Below are 24,118 nucleotides of genomic sequence, written 5' to 3'. Positions count from 1 at the left end.
CCTGTCAGGAAGTGTGTCCAGATATCTCCTTGCCTCTGCTTTGTGGATCTCTGCATTCTGCTTTGTATAAAACTTCAGAATCTAAGTTTTCGGCATCATCTGTCCTAAAGTTCAACGCTCCTTCTTTGCTTCCAGACTGTAGGAAGTTGGCTCTGTATGTGCTATTTCAAAGTAAGGAATAGCATGCACAGAGTCCAAGGGTTCCCCTTAGAGGTAAAATAGTGGTAAAAATAGATAATACTAATGCTCTATTTTGTGGTAGTGTGGTCGAGCAGTAGGCTTATCCAAGGAGTAGTGTTAAGCATTTGTTGTACATACACATAGACAATAAATGAGGTACACACACTCAGAGACAAATCCAGCCAATAGGTTTTTATATAGAAAAATATCTTTTCTTAGTTTATTTTAAGAACCACAGGTTCAAATTCTACATGTAATATCTCATTCGAAAGGTATTGCAGGTAAGTACTTTAGGAACTTCAAATCATCAAAATTGCATGTATACTTTTCAAGTTATTCACAAATAGCGGTTTTAAAAGTGGACACTTAGTGCAATTTTCACAGTTCCTAGGGGAGGTAAGTATTTGTTAGGTTAACCAGGTAAGTAAGACACTTACAGGGCTTAGTTCTTGGTCCAAGGTAGCCCACCGTTGGGGGTTCAGAGCAACCCCAAAGTCACCACACCAGCAGCTCAGGGCCGGTCAGGTGCAGAGTTCAAAGTGGTGCCCAAAACACATAGGCTAGAATGGAGAGAAGGGGGTGCCCCGGTTCCGGTCTGCTTGCAGGTAAGTACCCGCGTCTTCGGAGGGCAGACCAGGGGGGTTTTGTAGGGCACCGGGGGGGGGACACAAGCCCACACAGAAATTTCACCCTCAGCGGCGCGGGGGCGGCTGGGTGCAGTGTAGAAACAAGCGTCGGGTTCGCAATGTTAGTCTATGAGAGATCTCGGGATCTCTTCAGCGCTGCAGGCAGGCAAGGGGGGGGTTCCTCGGGGAAACCTCCACTTGGGCAAGGGAGAGGGACTCCTGGGGGTCACTTCTCCAGTGAAAGTTCGGTCCTTCCGGTCCAGGGGGCTGCGGGTGCAGGGTCTCTCCCAGGTGTCGGGACTTAGGATTCAAAGAGTCGCGGTCAGGGGAAGCCTCGGGATTCCCTCTGCAGGCGGCGCTGTGGGGGCTCAGGGGGGACAGGTTTTTGTACTCACAGTCTTAGAGTAGTCCTGGGGTCCCTCCTGAGGTGTTGGATCTCCACCAGCCGAGTCGGGGTCGCCGGGTGCAGTGTTGCAAGTCTCACGCTTCTTGCGGGGAGCTTGCAGGGTTCTTTAATGCTGCTGGAAACAAAGTTGCAGCTTTTCTTGGAGCAGGTCCGCTGTCCTCGGGAGTTTCTTGTCTTTTCGAAGCAGGGGCAGTCCTCAGAGGATGGCGAGGTCGCTGGTCCCTTTGGAAGGCGTCGCTGGAGCAGGGTCTTTGGAAGGCAGGAGACAGGCCGGTGAGTTTCTGGAGCCAAGGCAGTTGTCGTCTTCTGGTCTTCCTCTGCAGGGGTTTCAGCTAGGCAGTCCTTCTTCTTGTAGTTGCAGGAATCTAATTTTCTAGGGTTCAGGGTAGCCCTTAAATACTAAATTTAAGGGCGTGTTTAGGTCTGGGGGGTTAGTAGCCAATGGCTACTAGCCCTGAGGGTGGGTACACCCTCTTTGTGCCTCCTCCCAAGGGGAGGGGGTCACAATCCTAACCCTATTGGGGGAATCCTCCATCTGCAAGATGGAGGATTTCTAAAAGTTAGAGTCACCTCAGCTCAGGACACCTTAGGGGCTGTCCTGACTGGCCAGTGACTCCTCCTTGTTATTCTCATTATTTTCTCTGGCCTTGCCGCCAAAAGTGGGGCCTGGCCGGAGGGGGCGGGCAACTCCACTAGCTGGAGTGTCCTGCTGGGTTGGCACAAAGGAGGTGAGCCTTTGAGGCTCACCGCCAGGTGTGACAATTCCTGCCTGGGGGAGGTGTTAGCATCTCCACCCAGTGCAGGCTTTGTTACTGGCCTCAGAGTGACAAAGGCACTCTCCCCATGGGGCCAGCAACATGTCTCGGTTTGTGGCAGGCTGCTAGAACTAGTCAGCCTACACAGATAGTCGGTTAAGTTTCAGGGGGCACCTCTAAGGTGCCCTCTGGGGTGTATTTTACAATAAAATGTACACTGGCATCAGTGTGCATTTATTGTGCTGAGCAGTTTGATACCAAACTTCCCAGTTTTCAGTGTAGCCATTATGGTGCTGTGGAGTTCGTGTTTGACAGACTCCCAGACCATATACTCTTATGGCTACCCTGCACTTACAATGTCTAAGGTTTTGTTTAGACACTGTAGGGGTACCATGCTCATGCACTGGTACCCTCACCTATGGTATAGTGCACCCTGCCTTAGGGCTGTAAGGCCTGCTAGAGGGGTGTCTTACCTATACTGCATAGGCAGTGAGAGGCTGGCATGGCACCCTGAGGGGAGTGCCATGTCGACTTACTCATTTTGTTCTCACTAGCACACACAGGCTTGTAAGCAGTGTGTCTGTGCTGAGTGAGGGGTCTCTAGGGTGGCATAAGACATGCTGCAGCCCTTAGAGACCTTTCCTTGGCATCAGGGCCCTTGGTACTAGAAGTACCAGTTTACAAGGGACTTATCTGAATGCCAGGGTGTGCCAATTGTGGATACAATGGTACATTTTAGGTGAAGGAACACTGGTGCTGGGGCCTGGTTAGCAGGGTCCCAGCACACTTCTCAGTCAAGTCAGCATCAGTATCAGGCAAAAAGTGGGGGGGTAACTGCAACAGGGAGCCATTTCTTTACACAAGCCCCCCCCAGCCTACAGGCCAGGAGACTCAGCCCAAGCTGGGAGAGTCTTCCTAGTCTGTCAGGCGAGGAAGAGTAGGAGAAATAGGCTGGTTAGTTGCAGGGCCTACTCTGCCTTACATCCTTCTGTTCAGGTCATTCCCTTTGGGGAACTGACCCACTTCCACAGTGATAGGACCTAGTCTGAATTGCCTCTTGTCTGCCTCTTCAATGTCTCCACCCATTCTTTCTATTTTGGTCTTAGAGGTGTCCACCTCTGCTAACCTTATCTTGGCCAGGGTCACCCCTAGCTTACCCAGAGAGGTTACCCAGAGCTGGAGTAACCCCACCATGACCAATAGGGTCAGGGGGCCTAACTTGCTATTTGGCATGGGGTCAGACCACCATGCTAAGGATAGTGCAGCCATAAAGGCTAACACCCAGCAGAGGCCACTGACAGCTGTCAGTGCCCAGAACCACACCTTTAGCTCTTCACCTAAAAGGGAAGGGGCTAAGTTACAGGCTTCTTTGGGTTCAGGTTGCCTGTCTGCTGTATTGGAGTGGGGGGTTACCACATCTTGTAGTAAGCACCCTTCTTCCACTCTTTCTTCTGTTAGCTGAGGAGCCACCCACTCAGGTTTAACAGTTGCCTGACTAGCCAGGACTTCTTGTGGGTCAGGTTGGACTTTATTAGGGCCATTTTTGGAGTTCTCCCCTACTGGAGCAGAATCTCCTTGGCTTGCTGTAACCTTGGCTAAAGGTTGTCCACCCTTCCTACTCTGTTTTCTTTTCTTCTTCTTCTGGGGCCTGCTTGCATTTACTGCAGAGGCAGGACTTCCAGAATCCTTGGGAGAGGACTGGCACTGGACCAGTTCCTCTCTTGGGCTCTGACTAACCTCTGGGTAGTCATTTCCAAGGAGACAATCAAGGGGGAGGTCTGTACTGACTACTACCCTTCTCCAGCTAAGAGTGCCACCCACTTCTATGGGTACTAAAGCCATAGGCCTCTTAGTGACCCTGTCTAGGCTAACTCTTACCCTGGCAGTCTCACCTGGGATGTACTGGTTTGAGAGCACCAGCCTGTCATGCACAATAGTGTGACTGGCACAAGTGTCTCTCAGGGCAGTGGTTGGGATTCCATTCACCAGTAGGTGGTGGAAGTGTCTGCTTCCCTCTGGAATCTCCAACTCACCTGTTGGGCCCTGTTTCCAGTTGAAGGCTAGGAAGACCTCCTCATCTGAGGAGTCATCTCCCATGGCTACACTGGTTACCCCAGGAATTTTGTTCTGGGGTTTGTTTTTGGGACAAGAAGTGTCCTTGGTGTGGTGCCCAGACTGTTTACAGTTGTGGCACCAGGCCTTAGTGGCATCCCAGTTCTTACCCTGGTACCCACCTTTGTTTTGGGTTATGTCTTGGGGCCCACCCACCTGTTCTGGTTTTTGGGGGCCTACAGAGGACTCTTTTTCTTTGTTTCTAGTGTCACCCACTTTTTCCTGGGGAGTTTTTGTAACCCCTTTCTTTTGGTCACCCCCAGTGGAAGTTTTGGTTACCCTAGTCTTGACCCAGTGGTCTGCCTTCTTTCCCAATTCTTGGGGAGAAATTGGACCTAGGTCTACCAGATACTGAAGCAACTTTTGATTGAAGCAGTTACTTAGAATGTGTTCTTTCATAAACAAATTATAAAGCCCAACATAGTCACACACTTCATTTCCAGTTAACCAACCATCTAGTGTTTTTACTGAGTAGTCTACAAAATCAACCCAGGTCTGGCTCGAGGATTTTTGAGCCCCCCTGAATCTAATTCTATACTCCTCAGTGGATAATCCAAAGCCCTCAATCAGGGTACCCTTCATGAGGTCATAAGATTCTGCATCTTTTCCAGAGAGTGTGAGGAGTCTATCCCTACACTTTCCAGTGAACATTTCCCAAAGGAGAGCACCCCAGTGAGATCTGTTTACTTTTCTGGTTACACAAGCCCTCTCAAAAGCTGTGAACCATTTGGTGATGTCATCACCATCTTCATATTTTGTTACAATCCCTTTGGGGATTTTTAGGATGTTTGGAGAATCTCTGACCCTATTTAAGTTGCTGCCACCATCGATGGGACCTAGGCCCATCTCTTTTCTTTCCCTTTCTATGGCTAGGAGCTGCTTTTCCAAAGCCAATCTTTTGACCATCCTGGCTAACAGGGGGTCATCTTCACTGGAGTTATCCTCAGTGATTTCAGAGGTGTTGGTCTCTCCTGTGAGGGAACCAGCATCTCTGACTATTATTTTTGGAGTCAGGGTTTGAGGGACCCTGTTCTCCCTAGATAGGACTGGTAGGGGGGAATTTTCCTCCAAGTCACTATCCTCTTCCTCTGAGTTGCTACCCTCAGAGGGGTTGGCCTTTTCAAACTCTGCCAAAAGCTCCTGGAGCTGTATTTTGGTAGGTTTGGGGCCCATTGTTATTTTCTTTATTTTACAGAGTGACCTTAGCTCCCTCATCTTAAGATGGAGGTAAGGTGTGGTGTCGAGTTCCACCACAGTCACATCTGTGCTAGACATTTTGCTTCTAAAAGTTGGAATACTTTTTAAGAATCTACAACTGGTTCTAGAATCTAATTCAAACTTTTACAAACTTTTAAACTCTAAAAGAAATGCTAAACAGGATCTAACACAAGGCCCTAGCAGGTCTTTTAAGAATTTAGAAAACTTTTCAAATTGCAAAAATCAATTTCTAATGACAATTTTGGAATTTGTCGTGTGATCAGGTATTGGCTGAGTAGTCCAGCAAATGCAAAGTCTTGTACCCCACCGCTGATCCACCAATGTAGGAAGTTGGCTCTGTATGTGCTATTTCAAAGTAAGGAATAGCATGCACAGAGTCCAAGGGTTCCCCTTAGAGGTAAAATAGTGGTAAAAATAGATAATACTAATGCTCTATTTTGTGGTAGTGTGGTCGAGCAGTAGGCTTATCCAAGGAGTAGTGTTAAGCATTTGTTGTACATACACATAGACAATAAATGAGGTACACACACTCAGAGACAAATCCAGCCAATAGGTTTTTATATAGAAAAATATCTTTTCTTAGTTTATTTTAAGAACCACAGGTTCAAATTCTACATGTAATATCTCATTCGAAAGGTATTGCAGGTAAGTACTTTAGGAACTTCAAATCATCAAAATTGCATGTATACTTTTCAAGTTATTCACAAATAGCTGTTTTAAAAGTGGACACTTAGTGCAATTTTCACAGTTCCTAGGGGAGGTAAGTATTTGTTAGGTTAACCAGGTAAGTAAGACACTTACAGGGCTTAGTTCTTGGTCCAAGGTAGCCCACCGTTGGGGGTTCAGAGCAACCCCAAAGTCACCACACCAGCAGCTCAGGGCCGGTCAGGTGCAGAGTTCAAAGTGGTGCCCAAAACACATAGGCTAGAATGGAGAGAAGGGGGTGCCCCGGTTCCGGTCTGCTTGCAGGTAAGTACCCGCGTCTTCGGAGGGCAGACCAGGGGGGTTTTGTAGGGCACCGGGGGGGACACAAGCCCACACAGAAATTTCACCCTCAGCGGCGCGGGGGCGGCCGGGTGCAGTGTAGAAACAAGCGTCGGGTTCGCAATGTTAGTCTATGAGAGATCTCGGGATCTCTTCAGCGCTGCAGGCAGGCAAGGGGGGGGTTCCTCGGGGAAACCTCCACTTGGGCAAGGGAGAGGGACTCCTGGGGGTCACTTCTCCAGTGAAAGTTCGGTCCTTCCGGTCCTGGGGGCTGCGGGTGCAGGGTCTCTCCCAGGTGTCGGGACTTAGGATTCAAAGAGTCGCGGTCAGGGGAAGCCTCGGGATTCCCTCTGCAGGCGGCGCTGTGGGGGCTCAGGGGGGACAGGTTTTTGTACTCACAGTCTTAGAGTAGTCCTGGGGTCCCTCCTGAGGTGTTGGATCTCCACCAGCCGAGTCGGGGTCGCCGGGTGCAGTGTTGCAAGTCTCACGCTTCTTGCGGGGAGCTTGCAGGGTTCTTTAAAGCTGCTGGAAACAAAGTTGCAGCTTTTCTTGGAGCAGGTCCGCTGTCCTCGGGAGTTTCTTGTCTTTTCGAAGCAGGGGCAGTCCTCAGAGGATGGCGAGGTCGCTGGTCCCTTTGGAAGGCGTCGCTGGAGCAGGGTCTTTGGAAGGCAGGAGACAGGCCGGTGAGTTTCTGGAGCCAAGGCAGTTGTCGTCTTCTGGTCTTCCTCTGCAGGGGTTTCAGCTAGGCAGTCCTTCTTCTTGTAGTTGCAGGAATCTAATTTTCTAGGGTTCAGGGTAGCCCTTAAATACTAAATTTAAGGGCGTGTTTAGGTCTGGGGGGTTAGTAGCCAATGGCTACTAGCCCTGAGGGTGGGTACACCCTCTTTGTGCCTCCTCCCAAGGGGAGGGGGTCACAATCCTAACCCTATTGGGGGAATCCTCCATCTGCAAGATGGAAGATTGCTAAAAGTCAGAGTCACCTCAGCTCAGGACACCTTAGGGGCTGTCCTGACTGGCCAGTGACTCCTCCTTGTTGCTTTCTTTGTTCCCTCCAGCCTTGCCGCCAAAAGTGGGGCCTGGCCGGAGGGGGCGGGCAACTCCACTAGCTGGAGTGTCCTGCTGGGTTGGCACAAAGGAGGTGAGCCTTTGAGGCTCACCGCCAGGTGTGACAATTCCTGCCTGGGGGAGGTGTTAGCATCTCCACCCAGTGCAGGCTTTGTTACTGGCCTCAGAGTGACAAAGGCACTCTCCCCATGGGGCCAGCAACATGTCTCGGTTTGTGGCAGGCTGCTAGAACTAGTCAGCCTACACAGATAGTCGGTTAAGTTTCAGGGGGCACCTCTAAGGTGCCCTCTGGGGTGTATTTTACAATAAAATGTACACTGGCATCAGTGTGCATTTATTGTGCTGAGAAGTTTGATACCAAACTTCCCAGTTTTCAGTGTAGCCATTATGGTGCTGTGGAGTTCGTGTTTGACAGACTCCCAGACCATATACTCTTATGGCTACCCTGCACTTACAATGTCTAAGGTTTTGTTTAGACACTGTAGGGGTACCATGCTCATGCACTGGTACCCTCACCTATGGTATAGTGCACCCTGCCTTAGGGCTGTAAGGCCTGCTAGAGGGGTGTCTTACCTATACTGCATAGGCAGTGAGAGGCTGGCATGGCACCCTGAGGGGAGTGCCATGTCGACTTACTCATTTTGTTCTCACTAGCACACACAGGCTTGTAAGCAGTGTGTCTGTGCTGAGTGAGGGGTCTCTAGGGTGGCATAAGACATGCTGCAGCCCTTAGAGACCTTTCCTTGGCATCAGGGCCCTTGGTACTAGAAGTACCAGTTTACAAGGGACTTATCTGAATGCCAGGGTGTGCCAATTGTGGATACAATGGTACATTTTAGGTGAAGGAACACTGGTGCTGGGGCCTGGTTAGCAGGGTCCCAGCACACTTCTCAGTCAAGTCAGCATCAGTATCAGGCAAAAAGTGGGGGGGTAACTGCAACAGGGAGCCATTTCTTTACACAGACCTAATGGCGGAAAAAAAGAATCTGAAGATGGCTACCATGCACAGGAACTTCCGGGGTTCCGTCATAAGGAGGTGGACCTAACACCAAACTGTGGTCGACAACGTCTAAAAGAGGAAAAATAAAATAAAAAAAAGAGACAATTCTGGACCCTACCACTAGATGGCTAAATGATGCACAGCATGTGAATTCAGAAAAGGATTCACAGTAGTTAGTCAGCGATTGTAACACAAGAAAGAACCAGGTGTTGCAAAAATAAAGTATTCTTTATTACAACACTACTTCTGTACTAACATTGGTATTTCTCCATTTGAATATACCTGTACACAAAATATACACTTAGCAACAAGCAGGAAAAGCATAGAAATAACTGGGACCCTATGTGGGGACCAAACCATACACTACAAATGTGGTATAAGAATGTATGTGCCCAACCAAGGTGTTACGATTTACTGAAGGTAAGAATCAGAAATCCCACAGACGCCTGGGTGCAGTTATCGAGCCGGGTGTCCCATAGACTAGGATTCAGAACCCTTCCCAGAGGAAACCAGTTGGCACACACAAGGTTGGATAGTACCCCCACCTGTGGGTACCCAGAAGACTGGAGTACCTAAACCAGGGAGCCCAGGTGCATAGGGATAAAGTGACGTCAGAAACCCTTGTTGGAGTCAACCCGTGGACCAGGTCGGTGGAAACCAAGTGTGGATTCTGGATGTGAAGAACCTTAAAAAGAAGGGGACAGTATCCATCTCACTCAGTTATCTAGGCAGTGGAGGTAGGCAATGTGCACACCTTCTAGACGTGAAGCTCCCGCAGGTTGGTGAAGGATGTAGTCCAGCTATGGAGTCTAGGGGATGCAGGAAGATACTTTGAGTCGCCCACGAGCTGTCCCATGTGGGTCACCGTATTGCATGAGGGTCAGTAGGACCACCAACAAGCAAGGTCCCACAACTCTACCCTTGGGGGGGACTCCAGGCTGGTCCTCAGCAGGAAGGAAAGCCAGCAGAAATAGTTGAAGTCCGCAAGTGATCCACTCTGGCAGCAAGCACAGGGAGGCCTCACCAGCTCAACAAAACAGGACCCCCCACCCCCATCGCAGGAGCTGCAGAGTGGAAGCTAAGCTTGGACTTGCAGAGTGTTGAAGGCTGGGGCTTCTTAGAGCTTGAAGATCTCCTGGAAGAGCCAACAAGCCTTGGTAAAAGCAACAGTCGCAGTGCACAGGGGCCCTGTTCCAGTGACTGCAGCAAAGGACCACTGTCTCTTAAGTTAGATAGAAGACGAGTAGTACCTGGAGGGGACCACAGAACTACCATCTGTGTTGCAGAGCCTTTCGATATCCGTGGGACAGCAGGATCCACCAACATTTCATCTTAAGGTGCCTGCGGGTGCAGGGGAGTGACTCCTTCACTCCAAGGAAGATTCCTTTTAGCTTCTAGGATGCAAACCGAGTCCTTGTGACCCTGGATGATGCACAGCCACAGATGTTGTAGAAATCCTGCAGGACCTGGAGAAACAATGTTGCAGTGGGAGCCATCCCCAACTAGATAGTCTTGTTTCAGTTTCAAAAGCAGACCAGCAGCGGTTCCGGAGATCAGGAGCAGAAGATGTCTTGCAGAGACTGCCATGTAGAGTCTTGCTCAACAAATCTGAGGACCCACCCTTGGGGGAGCATTAAGTAATCCTAAAAGGGGGTTGGTCACTGACCCAACTATCAGAGGGATGTCAGGGACTTCATCTATCTAGCCTAACCAGTCAGATGCTCCCAGGGGCCTCTTCACATCTTGTTTCCAAGATGGCAGAATCAGGTTGCCACCTGGCAGAGCTCTGTGCACCTCCATAGGGGAGGAGCTATACAGGGGGTGTTCACTCCCCTGTCCTTTGTGTGGTTTCACACAAGAGTGGGAACCGAGGGTTCCAGCACTGGTGCAAGCCAGTTTATGCAATGAAGGCACCAAATGTGCACCCTTCAAAGCAGTCTGGTGGCGCCCAGAGGCCCCTCTAGCTCAGCAACACCCAATTCAAAGGGAGAGGTGATCACACCTCTACCTTACAGGAAATCCTTTGTTCTGCCTTCCCCAGCTTGAGTTAGGGCAGCAGCAGCGCAGGGTGGTATTCAGACCCTGCAAGGATGTACCTGTAGAACTGGGGGGGGGGAGTGGGTACTCTAAGGAACCCCGAGGCTACATGGGATCATGAAACTAGCACTGGAATTTGTGACATATTTGATACAAAACATGCCTAGGTTTGGAGAAGCCATTATGTAGCTGGACTACTTGTGTTAACCGGTGTCCACTACTTAGCTTAAGATGGCTTCCCCTCACTTATGCAGCTCAGGGAGTGGAGTCCGGGGTTTATAGGGGCACCTATGTTCATGCAAGGGTGCCCTCACACTTAGTAACATGCACCCTGCCCTTGGTTTGAAGAGCCTACTAGAGTGGTGACTTAGTGCCCAAGTGCAGTGACTGATATAAGGCAAGCCTTACATTTAAAGGGAAGGTACATGCACCCTTTCACACAGGCTGCAATGGCAGGCTTACAGACAGTTAGCATGAACTCCCATGGGTGGCATAATACGTGCTGCTGCCCATGGGAGACCCCTGGTGTACCAATGCCCTGGGTACCTAAGTAGCTTATACTAGGGACTTACGTGAATGCACCATATGCCAATTGTGGGGTGAGAAAGTTACCAAGCAACCAAATTTAGAGGAAATCACACACACAGGGTCCCGGTTAGCAGGATCCCAGTGCACTACAGTACAAACACACTGACACCAGGCAAACAGTGGGGGTAACTGTCAGAAAGATGCTACTTTCCTACAGTTGCTACATTTAGATACCAGGGCTGGAATCCCCCACTTTGCGTCAATATTCTGTGCAATGCCATCTCTTTTGAGGCAGTTGGCCAAATTTAGGTTAAGGTCTCCTGTTGGTACCCAGGAGACGGTATTTAATGACTGGCATATTTAATTTACCTATACATCCCTAGTCTGTGTACCCATGGCTTAGAAGTTAAATGTCACAAGTGGTCTAAAGCACTGATTGTTCCACCCCTACAGGGAATACATGACTCTGGGCCTACCAATGCAGCCTAGCATGCAGATGTAACACTGAAAATTTCACCTGGACAACAAAACCTTATGCAAGACCTAAAACTGCATTTTAGGTACTGCTATGTAACCTGTAAGGCAAGCCCTGGTTGTAGCACCACTCTAGCACCTAGGGTGGGCACACTTGTTTTAGCATTAGGCTTGCAGCCTGTGCTTTTTACACTCATGCATTTTAATCATTTTCATATTTGTTAGCATAACCTGCTTTTAGCTTGTTTTCATATTTTAATCAGCTGCCTCTTTCTAGGAAGACAGAGTTTGTGCTGCACATTTTATTAAACCATTGTACAAAGTGCACTCTGTGCCATGCTCACGTGATATGCTAACTTGTACTGCCAGTGTAGGAGCCAGTCCCTATTCAATAGACACATCGGTACGTCAGGCCTGTTCCACAGACTCTGTACGGTGTATTATATAAACAACACAGGCCTAAAGAGGCAGAGGGCATTCCATTCATGATTGTCCTGTTACTCTTACCACAACACAGGCAGCTTTGCTGATCTTGGCGCTGACTTCAGCTTACCAAGAGGATTACCATCCAGACAACAGGCAGGCCCTTGCCATCGTATTCAGGTATGGGGTTTGAGTTACTCCCTTAGATTGGGAAAGGCAGAAGGGTTACAACCACTATGCTCTCCAACTTAGACACAGGGTTCAGGCAGGAATTTCTACACTCTGACATCATACAAAATGGTTGAGTTGTTTATCTACTTTACATCTTATGTTTCATCTGCCCTATCACAGCTCATGATTTTTATACTAGGATGCTATTGCTTCAATAAATATACTGAAATCCAGTTTGCATCTCGTGTCCTGCCTTGGCATGTGAGTCACTGTGTAGCTAAGTGAAAGGGGAATGATCCGTTTCCACAACTTCCCTGAGGTGTTAGGTTGCCACATAGCACCTTCTCCTTTCCAGGGTTGGGGGAGGCACTTCAGGCTAGCCATGAGTTAGCCTGACAGTGTTGTGTGGGACTGACTCAGTCTCCCACATACGGTGGTGCTGCCACCCTAAAACAGAATCTTACTACCTTAATAGAACCACATGACACCCTTAAAGTCCAGAGGGTAGGGTACATTGAGGAGGTAACTAGACTTATTTGCAGATATCCCCCTACTTCTTGCCCCCCCCTTATACCTACTGTACATTCCTAGAAAATGGTACCCCTGTTACCTAGGGCGTGGGTGCCAAGAGTACCTAAGGGCTGCAACATACCTTATGCCACCCAAAGGGACCCCCACACAAATTGCACACAGCCTTCCATCACAGACTGCATATCATGGTGCAAATCAGGAGTGAAAATACAACATGGTGCACACATTGTGAGCCATGCGAAATTCATTGTATCTAATATATGTAAGTCACCCCTACAGCAAGTCTTGAAGCCCCAAGGGAGGGTGCATTATACTTTATGCGAGGATCCATCTGCCTGATGCAGATATGCCCATGTGATGTTTGGTTTCATTATCAGATATTTCAAGTGACAGGGTAGCCAATTTAGAACATTAACTGGATACTGGTCATCACAAGTAACCCAGCTACATAATAGCTACACGGAAAACAGTGGTATTTGGTATCAAACAGCTCGTCTTAAATCCACACTGATGCCAGTGTTGTAACTGAAGCATGCACCCAGAGGGTATCTGAGAGGTACCCCCCTGAAACAAGTCATCTGGTGTGTTGGCTGACTGGTATCGACCAGCCTGCCACTACAGATGTGTTTGACCACCCTGCAGATGACTGCCCCCACTCGGAGGTCAGAAACAATGCCTGCTCTGGCAGGAGATGTTACGACCTCCTCCAGCAGGATGGATAGTAAATCTGTATACCACGGCCAAGGATTTCAAAGTCCTAGTCACCTTTGATATGAGACTCAGGCTTTTTCCAGAGTTGGAAGAGGCAACCCCACCCATTGGGGACATCTAGCACCAGGACAGGTGGGAAAATTAGCTAGTCAGGAGGCGAGTAGCACTTACAGGCTGAACAGAGCCCTAAGGTGGGCAGCCTCAAGTTAACACAAAAAGAGAATTCCACCATCTTGCGTGATGTGTTATTAGGAACTCAGACATGGTGATACCCACTCCCCATAGGAAGGGGTCATTTATGGGGTGTAGTGACCTCAAGGGTGAGTATCCCAATGGCCATTACCCTTCCCTCCTCTTAAAGCCCCTAAATTGAGTATTTAGGGGGTCCGACACCAGAAAAGCAGACCAAGTGAAGATTCGACTACTAGGTACAGAGGAAGAAAGAAAGACCAAGAGAGCGAGAACTGAAGACCTGTAAAGATTGGCACCAAACCCTGCCAGGCTGCTTGCACTTTGACAATTGATGGGACCAACTTCACAAAGAGCTAGACAACCTCCCCAAATGATTGGAGGACTGCCACCACCACAACAACTGGGGAAAAAAAAACCTCCCTTGGAGCAAAGGAGCTGCTTGCCTGCATCTGCAAGCACCACTCGCAAAGTCTGGTACTCTTGTCCTGTCAGCCATCAGGCCCACAGAGGGATCAAAAAGTCAGGAAGAGATTGTTGGAGCTCAGCCTGGTCACTTCTCTGAAATCCCAAGGTACTGACCCCTCCTGGAGTCTCCCTACACCTATACCTGGGGTACTGATCCCTTGCAGCATCTAAGGCTTTTTGGTGGCCCAGTCCACACTCCAACAGCACCAAAGCAAACCTACTGTTGAGGGATTCAGGATCCACAAGGCCAGTCAGGAGAGTGGCTATAGGAAGCTGGTTCTCTATACAGTGCAGGAAAATGAAGCACTATGTGGAGAGAATCCAATGGATCCCCAATTAGTTTGCAAAGGTAAATGTAGGTAGGTATAATGCTCTATTTGTGGTAGTGTGAGCAAGCAGTTAGGCTTACCAAGGAGTTGTGTTAAGCATTTGTGGTACTCACAGAGCCAGTAAGAGACACTAAATGAATAAATCAGACCAATTTAGAAAAATAACCTTTGCTTTTATATATACTTAGAACCGAAGAAATTTGTTATAAGATAAGCACTTTTTAAATGATAGTTACTTTGCAGTTTCAAAAGTCGACAGTGCAATTTTTAGAGCTCTCAATGTTAACCTATGGGAGGAAAACAAAAATGCAGTTTTGTAGTCAACACCACTAATTACAAATCCAGTCTGTTTCAGGTCACCATTGGGAACGGTTCAAACCAGTACAAAAAGATTGCACCCACAGTGGCACAGAGGCGGCCGGGTGCAGAGGTGCCCAATGCTAGCCAATGGAGACTGGGGGTGAACAAAGATGCACTGCTCACAGGTGAGTAAAGTGGTGTCAGGGGTCGATCTCCTGGGGCTGAGGTAAGCACAAGAGGAGCCACAAGGCAGCACCAAACTGACACCCTCAGCAGCATGGGGGCGGCCGTGTCATGAGTGGCAACACATCTTGGATATGGGTTTGAGACTGAAGGCTTCGAGAGAGTCTAGCAGGGACCAGCCCACGGTGAACTCTGGCTCATGATGGTTGAGGAACCTTCACAGGACAGGTGGAATGCAGCGTTGGGTCTGGAGGCAGACTCGCAGTTCCCCTGGGCAGAGTTCCTTTTTCCTTTAGTTAATCTCTTCTTAAACAGGTCTGCTGTTCTCAGGAGATATTGATCTTTGCCAAAGGCAGGCAGTCCTCCCAAAGCTTTGGAGGTCGCTGGGCCGCAGGACAGGTGGTCTTTTGGCGCAGGATCATCGAGGGCTGCAACAGGCCCGTAGGGCTGGGGCCAAGTCAGTTGATGCCTGCAGTCTTCCATGCTGATGGGAATCAGTGTCTGGCTCTTCTTAGGTCATCAGGAATCTGAGTTCTAGGGTTCAGAGGTCCCAGCTAAACACTGAATTTAGGGGAGTTACCGGTAGTGCCAGGTGGTAGCCAATGGGCTACTCACCTTTAGGTTGACTACACCCTTTTTAAGACCCCCTTCTGTTGGGAGGTGGGCATAGTCCTACCCCTAGTGGCCTGAATTCCTTCCAAATAAGATGAAGGAATTTAAAAAGTGGTGTCTGCTTCAACTTGTCCACAATAGCGGTGGGCCCGACATGGAGTGGGCACACCTAATATGCCCAATTTTCCTGCCAGTCCTGCCACCAAAGGTGAGGTCAGGAAAAGACGTTCGAAGGTCCTTGCAAAGGAATGTCCATCCTGCCTGGACAAGGTGTTAGCACCTCTTCCCAGAACAGGCCTTTGTTCTGAGCCCTCAGTGTTGGCTCTCACCTCAGGGGGCTGGAACTCTAAGGTGGCTGCACTGGGTTTGACCAGTCAGTGTCCACGCTAGGGAGTTGGTAGGTTTTCAGGGGGCACCTAAGGTGTCCTGTGTGTGCAGGTTGTAATAAATACATCACTGGGGTCAGTGAGAGTTTATTATTCTGAGACGTTTGATACCAAACATCCCAGGATTCAGAAAAGCCACCATATAGTTGGAGAACTTGTAATAGCCAGTGTCCAGCACATGCACTTAAAATGGCTTCCCAAAACACTGTCTGGGAATCGACAAAAACATAGCAGGGGCATATCTGCTTATGCAGATTTTCCCTAACATGTAATATAATGCACACTGCATTAGGGCTGTAAGGCCTGCCAAAAGGATGAATTACATATACTGCATGTAGTGTTTAGGCGAGATGACACAGGCTGTGTCATGTCATGTTTTAAATTTAGTTCTGCACCAAGACACAGCCTGATAAAGCAGCAGTGTGCACTTAATGGGAGGGTCTGTGGCGGTGCCACAAAATTCGGTCCTCAGAGGCCTTCCTTTAGTACCCCATGCCCTAGTTAACAGGGATACCATTACTAGGGACTTAGTAGCATCCAAAGGTTTTGCCAATTGGGTACAACAACTGTGCAGTTTTAGGGAAAGAACACTGGCATTGGGGGGCCTGGTTAGCAGGAACCCAGTGCACTTTTGTCAAAGTTGCCTGAAGATCCAAAAAACAGGCAAAAAGGGAGGGGGGCACACTTCAACCAGAACCCAGCTGCCTACAGTGGCCGCACTGCCCTATTTCTCCTCTTCACCAGGTCAGCAAGACACAGATTGAGTCTCCGAACACCGGAACCAGACACCTCAAAGCACCAGTGGCCCACACCTCTAGTCCAAAGTAAGCGCGACAGTGCCAACAGAGTTCTAGGACAATCAGAAGCTGAGCCAACCCAAGGGTTTGGCCAGACTGCACCCCTCCCCCGTTGCCACCTGCAGCATCTTTGTGCAGGGACCAGGAACCATAAGTGTCTTCAGCAGCATGACCTAAAGCCTCAAAGCACCACTGCACATAAGCCCTCAGCCAGAGGGCAAGTGTACAGATGGTGTGACTCTGTGACAAAGACCCTCAAGACCTAAGCCCCTCTTTAGGTTCACCTAGACTGGCACCCAGTCAACCACCATCTGCAGCCTGTCACAGGACCACTTCCCAAACGAACAAGATACCGGACTCTGAAACAAATCTCTGTACCCAGATGTCCCAGAGCCTCCTGAGGGGAGCTGTTGGTGCTGCCTTGGACTTTGCCCCATACTCACCTTAAGTCCATAAAAACCGTTGAAAAGTACTTATTACGATGATCTTGGTGTCTAGATTAATATAAAAGTGTTATTTTTATAAATTAGTGTTGGATTTACTTGAGTGTGCATCTTGCATGCTGGTTCTGTGTTTGCAATAAATGCTTAACACTATCCTCAAGTAAGCCTAAACAGGTTGCCCACGCTACCACAAAAAGAGCATTTAAGGTTATTATTTTAACCCCTGTCAGACAAAAAGGGTTGCCCTGGACTACCTGCAGTGTCCCCTTACACTGGTACACTACAAAGACAGCCATCTTCCTACCCATGGTATTAAATAAGCAGGACATGTGTATTTAAGTATTTCATGTCCTGACAGTGAAAAATCTCCAAATTTGTTTTTCACAGAGGCAAGGCTCGCTCCCCCATAGAAAAGCACTGAGTCACATTATAACACTAGTATGTATAACTTCAATTTGGGAATAGCTAAAACCATGGTTGAACCACTGAAATTAATAGTATTTTAAAATACAAAGTGGAAAGGTCTGATTTTTCATTACTTCTTTGAAAATGTGTTGCTTTGGTGTAGGAAGTTGGCTTTGTATGCACTATTTCAAAGTAAGGAATAGTATGCACAGAGTCCAAGGGTTCCCCTTAGAGGTAAGATAGTGGCAAAAAGAGATCATTCTAATGCTCTATTTTGTGGTAGTGTGGTCGAGCAGTAGACTTATCAAAGGAGTAGTGTTAAGCATTTGTTGTACATACACAAGCAATAAATGGGGAACACACACAGACAATTCCAGGCCAATAGGTTTTTGTATAGAAAAATATCTTTTCTTAGTTTATTTTAAGAACCACAGGTTCATATTTTACATGTAATACTTCAAATGAAAGGTATTGCAGGTAGGTACTTTAGGAACTTTGAATTAGCAAAATAGCATATACACTTTTCACATAAATCACATATAGCTATTTTAAAACTAGACAGTGCAATTTTCAACAGTTCCTGGGGGGGAGTAAGAGTTTGTTAGTTTTTGCAGGTAAGTAAACCACCTACGGGGTTCAAGTTTGGGTCCAAGGTAGCCCACCGTTGGGGGTTCAGAGCAACCCCAAAGTTACCACACCAGCAGCTCAGGGCCGGTCAGGTGCAGAGGTCAAAGTGGTGCCCAAAATGCATAGGCTTCAATGGAGAAGGGGGTACCCCGGTTCCAGTCTGCTAGCAGTAAGTACCTGCGTCTTCGGAGGGCAGACCAGAGGGGTTTTGTAGGGCACCGTGGGGGACACAAGTCCACACAGAAAGTACACCCTCAGCAGCACGGGGGCGGCCGGGTGCAGTGTGCAAACACGCGTCGGGTTCTCAATAGGTTTCAATGGGAGACCAAGGGGTCTCTTCAGCGATGCAGGCAGGCAAGGGGGGGGGGCTCCTCGGGGTAGCCACCACCTGGGCAAGGAAGAGAGCCTCCTGGGGGTCACTCCTGCACTGGAGTTCGGATCCTTCAGGTCCTGGGGGCTGTGGGTGCAGAGTCTTTACCAGGCATCGGGATCTAAGGAGCAGGCAGTCGCGGTCAGGGGGAGCCTTGGGATTCCATCTGCAGGCATTGCTGTGGGGGCGCCAAAAGTGGGGGCTGTGTCCAGGGGGCAGGCATCTCCACTAGCTGGAGTGCCCTGGGGCATTGTAACACGAAGCCTGAGCCTTTGAGGCTCACTGCTAGGTGTTACAGTTCCTGCAGGGGGGAGGTGTTAAGCACCTCCACCCAGAGCAGGCTTTTGTTTGTCCTCAGAGCACAAAGGCCCTCACCACATGGGGTCAGAAACTTGTCTCTCAGCAGGAGGCTGGCACAGACCAATCAGTCCTGCACTGAACAATTGGGTAAAATACAGGGGGCATCTCTAAGATGCCCTCTGTGTGCATTTTTTAATAAATCGAACACTGGCATTAGTGTGGGTTTATTATTCTGAGAATTTTGATACTAAACTTCCCAGTATTCAGTGTAGCCATTATGGAGCTGTGGAGTTCATTTTTGACAGACTCCCAGACCATATACTCTTATGGCTACCCTGCACATACAATGTCTAAGGTTTTGCTTAGACACTGTAGAGGCATAGTGCTCATGCACCTATGCCCTCACCTGTGGTATAGTGCACCCTGCCTTAGGGCTGTGAGGCCTGCTAGAGGGGTGACTTACCTATGCCACAGGCAGTGTGAGGTTGGCATGGCACCCTGAGGGGAGTGGCAGGTCGACTTAGTCATTGTCTCCCCACCAGCACACACAAGCTGGCAAGCAGTGTGTCTGTGCTGAGTGAGGGGTCCCTAGGGTGGCATAGGGCATGCTGCAGCCCTTCGAGACCTTCCCTGGCATCAGGGCCCTTGGTATCAGGGGTACCAGTTACAAGGGACTTACCTGGGTGCCAGGGTTGTGCCAATTGTGGAGACAATGGTACATTTTAGGTGAAAGAACACTGGTTCTGGGGCCTGATTAGCAGGGTCCCAACACACTTCAAGTCAGCATCAGTATCAGGCAAAAAGTGGGGGGTAACTGCAACAGGGAGCCATTTCTTTACATTTGGTATCTATCTGCTCAGTAAAATGTATACTATTTGTTTTTTTAAAGTGGAACTGACATTTTGTGTTGTGGTTTCAAATTATTAAGTGCATGGTAAAGATAAATGCCTAACACTTGTTTCCTTTGAATTAAGCATGACTGCTTTGTGAATAAATTATCCAGGGTTGAGCTAAAGTTTAAACTTCAGTAACCTAACTGGGTTAGATATAGAATAGTGAAATTGTTAGTGAGGTCTCATAACTAATAATCAATTTTCTCACACTCATACACTGAATTGGCATGACCTGCAAGAGCTGACCAATTTAGTGATAAGTTTTGGGGTTAGACCAAACCACCTGATATTCTTACCAGTGGAGGAGGGTTCACTGAGTAAATGGGAAACTACTTTGATGGTCCCCCCCCCCAACTATGATGTCACTCAAGTATATACTGGATCATGCCTCCAGAAATACTGAGACTGTGCCCCACATGACTAGTAGTTAAGTGTTTCCATGCCATTTTCTGCTGAGTCTTATTTTTTCACGAACACATCTGACAGAGGAAGTAACATCATAATACATGAAATGAATATGAGATAAGGACGTGAAATTAATGTGGGATAAGGATGCCATCATAGGACAATAACAGGTGAAAGGCTGTGCATCGCCATGTGGGATGGGTTCAGAGGTCACATGTGGCGAAGCGAGCTAGTTCCCCTAGGCCCCTTCTAAGTTCATTTGCTTTTTGTTTTTTATTATTACTACATTTTGCCCATACAAGTCAGCATTTCCAAAGTTTTTGGAGAAACCCCTGGAAGACAACATTTCAGTATCTATGAGACTGTCTTAGGAAGTGAAATATTCAAAGCATGTTGTCCTATGATGCACGCAGAGCCTCATACGTTCCTTCTGGGTCAGCTGGAAAGGACTGAATACATAATGGAGATTAGGCAGGAAGCATTTACAATATTTAGTGGCTGCCCAAACACACCTGCTCAATGCTATAAATACATGAAAAGCACAGGTACTATTCAGCTCTCTGTAATTAATAATTTGAGAACCCACCTCCGGTTGTGGGGTGGTGCTGCTGGTGATGTTTTTCTTCGATCTGCTGGAGAGTAGCTGAGGGATCGGGAATCTCGCAATGAATCAATTGGTTTCCGGGGACTTCGAGACCTGCCAGATATGAGCACATCACTACATGAAATATAAAAGCAGTCATTTCTGTCACTAAAACAAGATCACATTTGTGGAAGCTATGGGCTGGTGCATGAAAAATAAACAGCTAAATGTAGGAAGCTGGCCTGGTGAGCACTTATGGTATCACCCTATACCAGGTCCAGGTATCCCCTATTAGTAAAGTGTAGGCAGTGTCTAGGAAGCCAGGCTCTCTAGAGGTAGCTGTGGGTGAGCAGCCAAGGCTTATCTAGGAGACATGCAAAGCTTGGGCAATACCACATAGTTGCACACTGCTTACACAAACAAATAAATCACACATTGTTACAAAAATAAAGGCACCTTATTTTAGTGAAATACTAAAATACTGTATAGGCAATACTTTACTAGCAGGTGAGTAAACAAAATGGTTATTTACCAGTAGGAGTAGTTTTGCAGCTTGAAGATTTTTCTGGATTCACATGCTGGGCATCAGTCCACAGTCTTTGGCACCTCTTTTCCTGATGGTCTCGGGGTGCCCTTCGCCAACTGTGGTCTCGACAGTTTGAGGTCAGTCCTCTTCTGTATCCCTGGTGTGTGATCCGTGGACTCTTATTACTGGCTGACCCTCAATCATCCTTTTCTTTGATATAGGGGCTGCCCTGAGGTATTGCCTTTATTGTGCTTCCCACCCATCTTTGGGGTCTGTTTTTTTCTTGCTTCTTTTCAAAGTCTCTTACCCTCTTCTTTTTCAGGAGTCCTTCCTCTGCAGTTCCTTCAAGGAATTCGACGAACGACCCTCCGTGAGTGGACTCTGTACCTCCCGCTTGATCTTTCTCATCGCTGGAAAGTCCAGCTCCTTTCAGCGACTCCTGTTGTCTTTGGCTCTGCATCGGGCATGGTGTTCCTCCATTTGTTTTCGGCGTGCCTTGAGCGTCTTTGGAATGAATGCTGCACAAGCTTTGCAGTCCTTATCTCTGATGACTAAGGAGGCAGAGATCGCAGGCCTCGTGTGAGTACCGCTGTGGGGAACTTAGTGGTAGTTCGGGCAGAATTTAAAGGGGATATTTTTCATGACCCCTACCTTGCTTAATTTTTCTGTCCTGCTGATTTCCATCGGCGTTTCCAGTCAGTCATGCATTTGTGTCCTTCTCCTTGCCTCTGTGTTGGTCTCGGTGGCCGAAATCGTTGTCCAAGTCTTTTCAGCGTCCTCTGTTCACAACTTCGGAGCTTCTTCCTTTGCTTCCCGGGCCAATGGCCGAAAAAAGAATCTGAAGATGGCTACCACGCACCAGAACTTTCGGGGCACCGTCTGACATACAGGGACAGACCAAACACCAAATGGTGGTAGACGATGCCCAGGAAAAGGAGGAGAGAGAAAAAAAAAAAAGAACCAAAGACAATTTTGGACCCAACCACTAGATGGCGGAATGATGCACAGCATGTGAATCCAAAACAGGATTCATGCTGCAAAACACACCATTATATACATTTTAGTAATCAGGAATGGGCATACAAAGCAATTGAAAACAGTGAAATAACACTTAATAGAGACCCTAGGGGGGAGGACAAACCATTCACAAAAAAAATGGAATGTGAAAGGCAGGCCCGCACCCTGCTAAGTGGAACCTATAGAGAGGAGCTAGAAGAACCCCAAAAGGTAAGTACCAGAGTGCCCCCCACCAGATGAGTTGCAGAGAAGCTGGGGACCAGGAAGGTCTGAGGGGACTAAACCCAAAGATGGGAGTCCCGAGCGACCCTCAGTAGTGGAGAGCCAGAATTCGAGGATGCAGCCCCCACAGGCAACTCAGGCAGCAGGTACAAGAGTTGCAGTGAGGCCCACTCAAACACCTGAAAAGGAGTCCCACGTTGCTGTAGCAGCAGGCAGGAGACCACGTGTTGCAGAGAAGAGTGCTGGAGGCCGGGGCTACATGGATCCTGAATATCAATTGGAAGAAAAGCAAATTAGCCTTGGTAGCCACAAGAGTTGCAGTGCACAGAGGTACGGTCCTGCAAGGAGAGGCAAAGACTCACCACCACCCAAGTTGGACAGCTGGTAGAGAGGACTGAGGGGACCATTACCTGTGTTGCAGGATCCACACAGAGTTGCAGGAGAGAGGATCCACGCACCTGGTCGTCGTTTCAGTTGGAGCCTGCTGATGCAAGGGAGTGACTCCACTTCCAGGGAGATTCCATCTTGCTTCTTGGTACAGACTTAGGACTTGCCGCCCTCAGAGGATGCACACCCAGGGAAATGTTGCAGTTGCTGGAAGCAGACGGAGGAACAATGTTGCAGAGCAGAGGTGTAAGGAAATGCCTCCTTGGCATGGTTACCCCCTGACTTTTTGCCTTTGCTGATGCTGATGCTGATGCTATGTTTTGAATAGAAAGTGTGCTGAGGCCTGCTAACCAGGCCCCAGCACCAGTGTTCTTTCCCTAACCTGTACTTTTGTTTTCACAATTGGCACACCCTGGCATCCCCTAAGTCCCTTGTAACTGGTACCCCTGGTACCAAGGGCCCTGATGTCAGGGAAGGTCTCTAAGGGCTGCAGCATATCTTATGCCACCCTGGGGACCCCTCACTCAGCACAGACACACTGCTTGCCAGCTTGTGTGTGCTGGTGAGGACAAAACGAGTTATTTGACATGGCACTCCCACCCTCAGGGTGCCATGCCAACCTCAGACTGCCCATGCAGTATAGATAAGTCACCCCTCTAGCAGGCCTTACAGCCCTAAGGCAGGGTGCACTATACCATAGGTGAGGGCACCAGTGCATGAGCACTGTGCCCCTACAGTGTCTAAGCCAATCCTTAGACATTGTAAGTGCAGGGTAGCCATAAGAGTATATGGTCTGGGAGTCTGCCATGCACGAACTCCACGGCACCATAATGGCTGCACTGAAAGCTGGGAAGTTTGGTATCAAACTTCTCAGCACAATAAATGCACACTGATGCCAGTGTACATTTTATTGTAAAATACACCCCAGAGGGCACCTTAGAGGTGCCCCCTGAAACCTTAACCAGCTACCTGTGTAGGCTGACTGGTTTTAGCAGCCTGCCAAACTCGAGACATGTTGCTGGCCACATTGGGAGAGTGCCTTTGTCACTCTGTGGCTAGTAACAAAGCCTGCACTGGGTGGAGATGCTATCACCTCCCCCAGGCAGGAGCTGTAACACCTGGCGGTGAGCCTCAAAGGCTCACCCCCTTTGTTCCAGCACCACAGGGCATTCCAGCTAGTGAAGTTGCCCGCCCCCTCCGGCCACAGCCCCACTTTTGGCGGCAAGGCCGGAGGAGATAATGAGAAAAACAAGGAGGAGTCACTGGCCAGTCAGGACAGCCCCTAAGGCAACCTGAGCTGAAGTGACTGACTTTTAGGAATCCTCCATCTTGCAGATGGAGGATCCCCCCAATAGGGATAGGAATGTGACCCCCCTCCCCTTAGGAGGAGGCACAAAGAGGGTGTAGCCACCCTCAGGGCTAGTAGCCATTGGCTACTGCCCTCCCTGACCTAAA

The 24,118-nt window shown here is 48.6% G+C and overlaps 1 protein-coding gene across 5 annotated transcripts in view; it reads right to left on the bottom strand.

Moving 5' to 3' along the window:
- The window catches only part of LOC138304355 (serine/arginine repetitive matrix protein 2-like), a 735,752-nt gene that overhangs the window by 115,347 nt on the left and 596,287 nt on the right, over nucleotides 1–24,118 (bottom strand). For 3 of the 5 annotated variants that reach the window (XM_069244334.1, XM_069244333.1, XM_069244336.1), the window contains exon 13: nucleotides 20,515–20,646. In XM_069244334.1, coding sequence (XP_069100435.1) covers nucleotides 20,515–20,646 — 132 coding nt within the window. The remainder of the gene's footprint in view (nucleotides 1–20,514; nucleotides 20,647–24,118) is intronic. The other 2 variants (XM_069244335.1, XM_069244337.1) reach the window with 1 other exon arrangement.

This window comes from Pleurodeles waltl, chromosome 7, assembly GCF_031143425.1.
Source record: "Pleurodeles waltl isolate 20211129_DDA chromosome 7, aPleWal1.hap1.20221129, whole genome shotgun sequence".
In the NCBI taxonomy this organism is placed as follows: Eukaryota; Metazoa; Chordata; class Amphibia; order Caudata; family Salamandridae; genus Pleurodeles; species Pleurodeles waltl.
The sequence above is the reverse complement of the archived record's forward strand: the minus strand, read 5'-3'. Positions and strand labels throughout refer to the sequence as shown.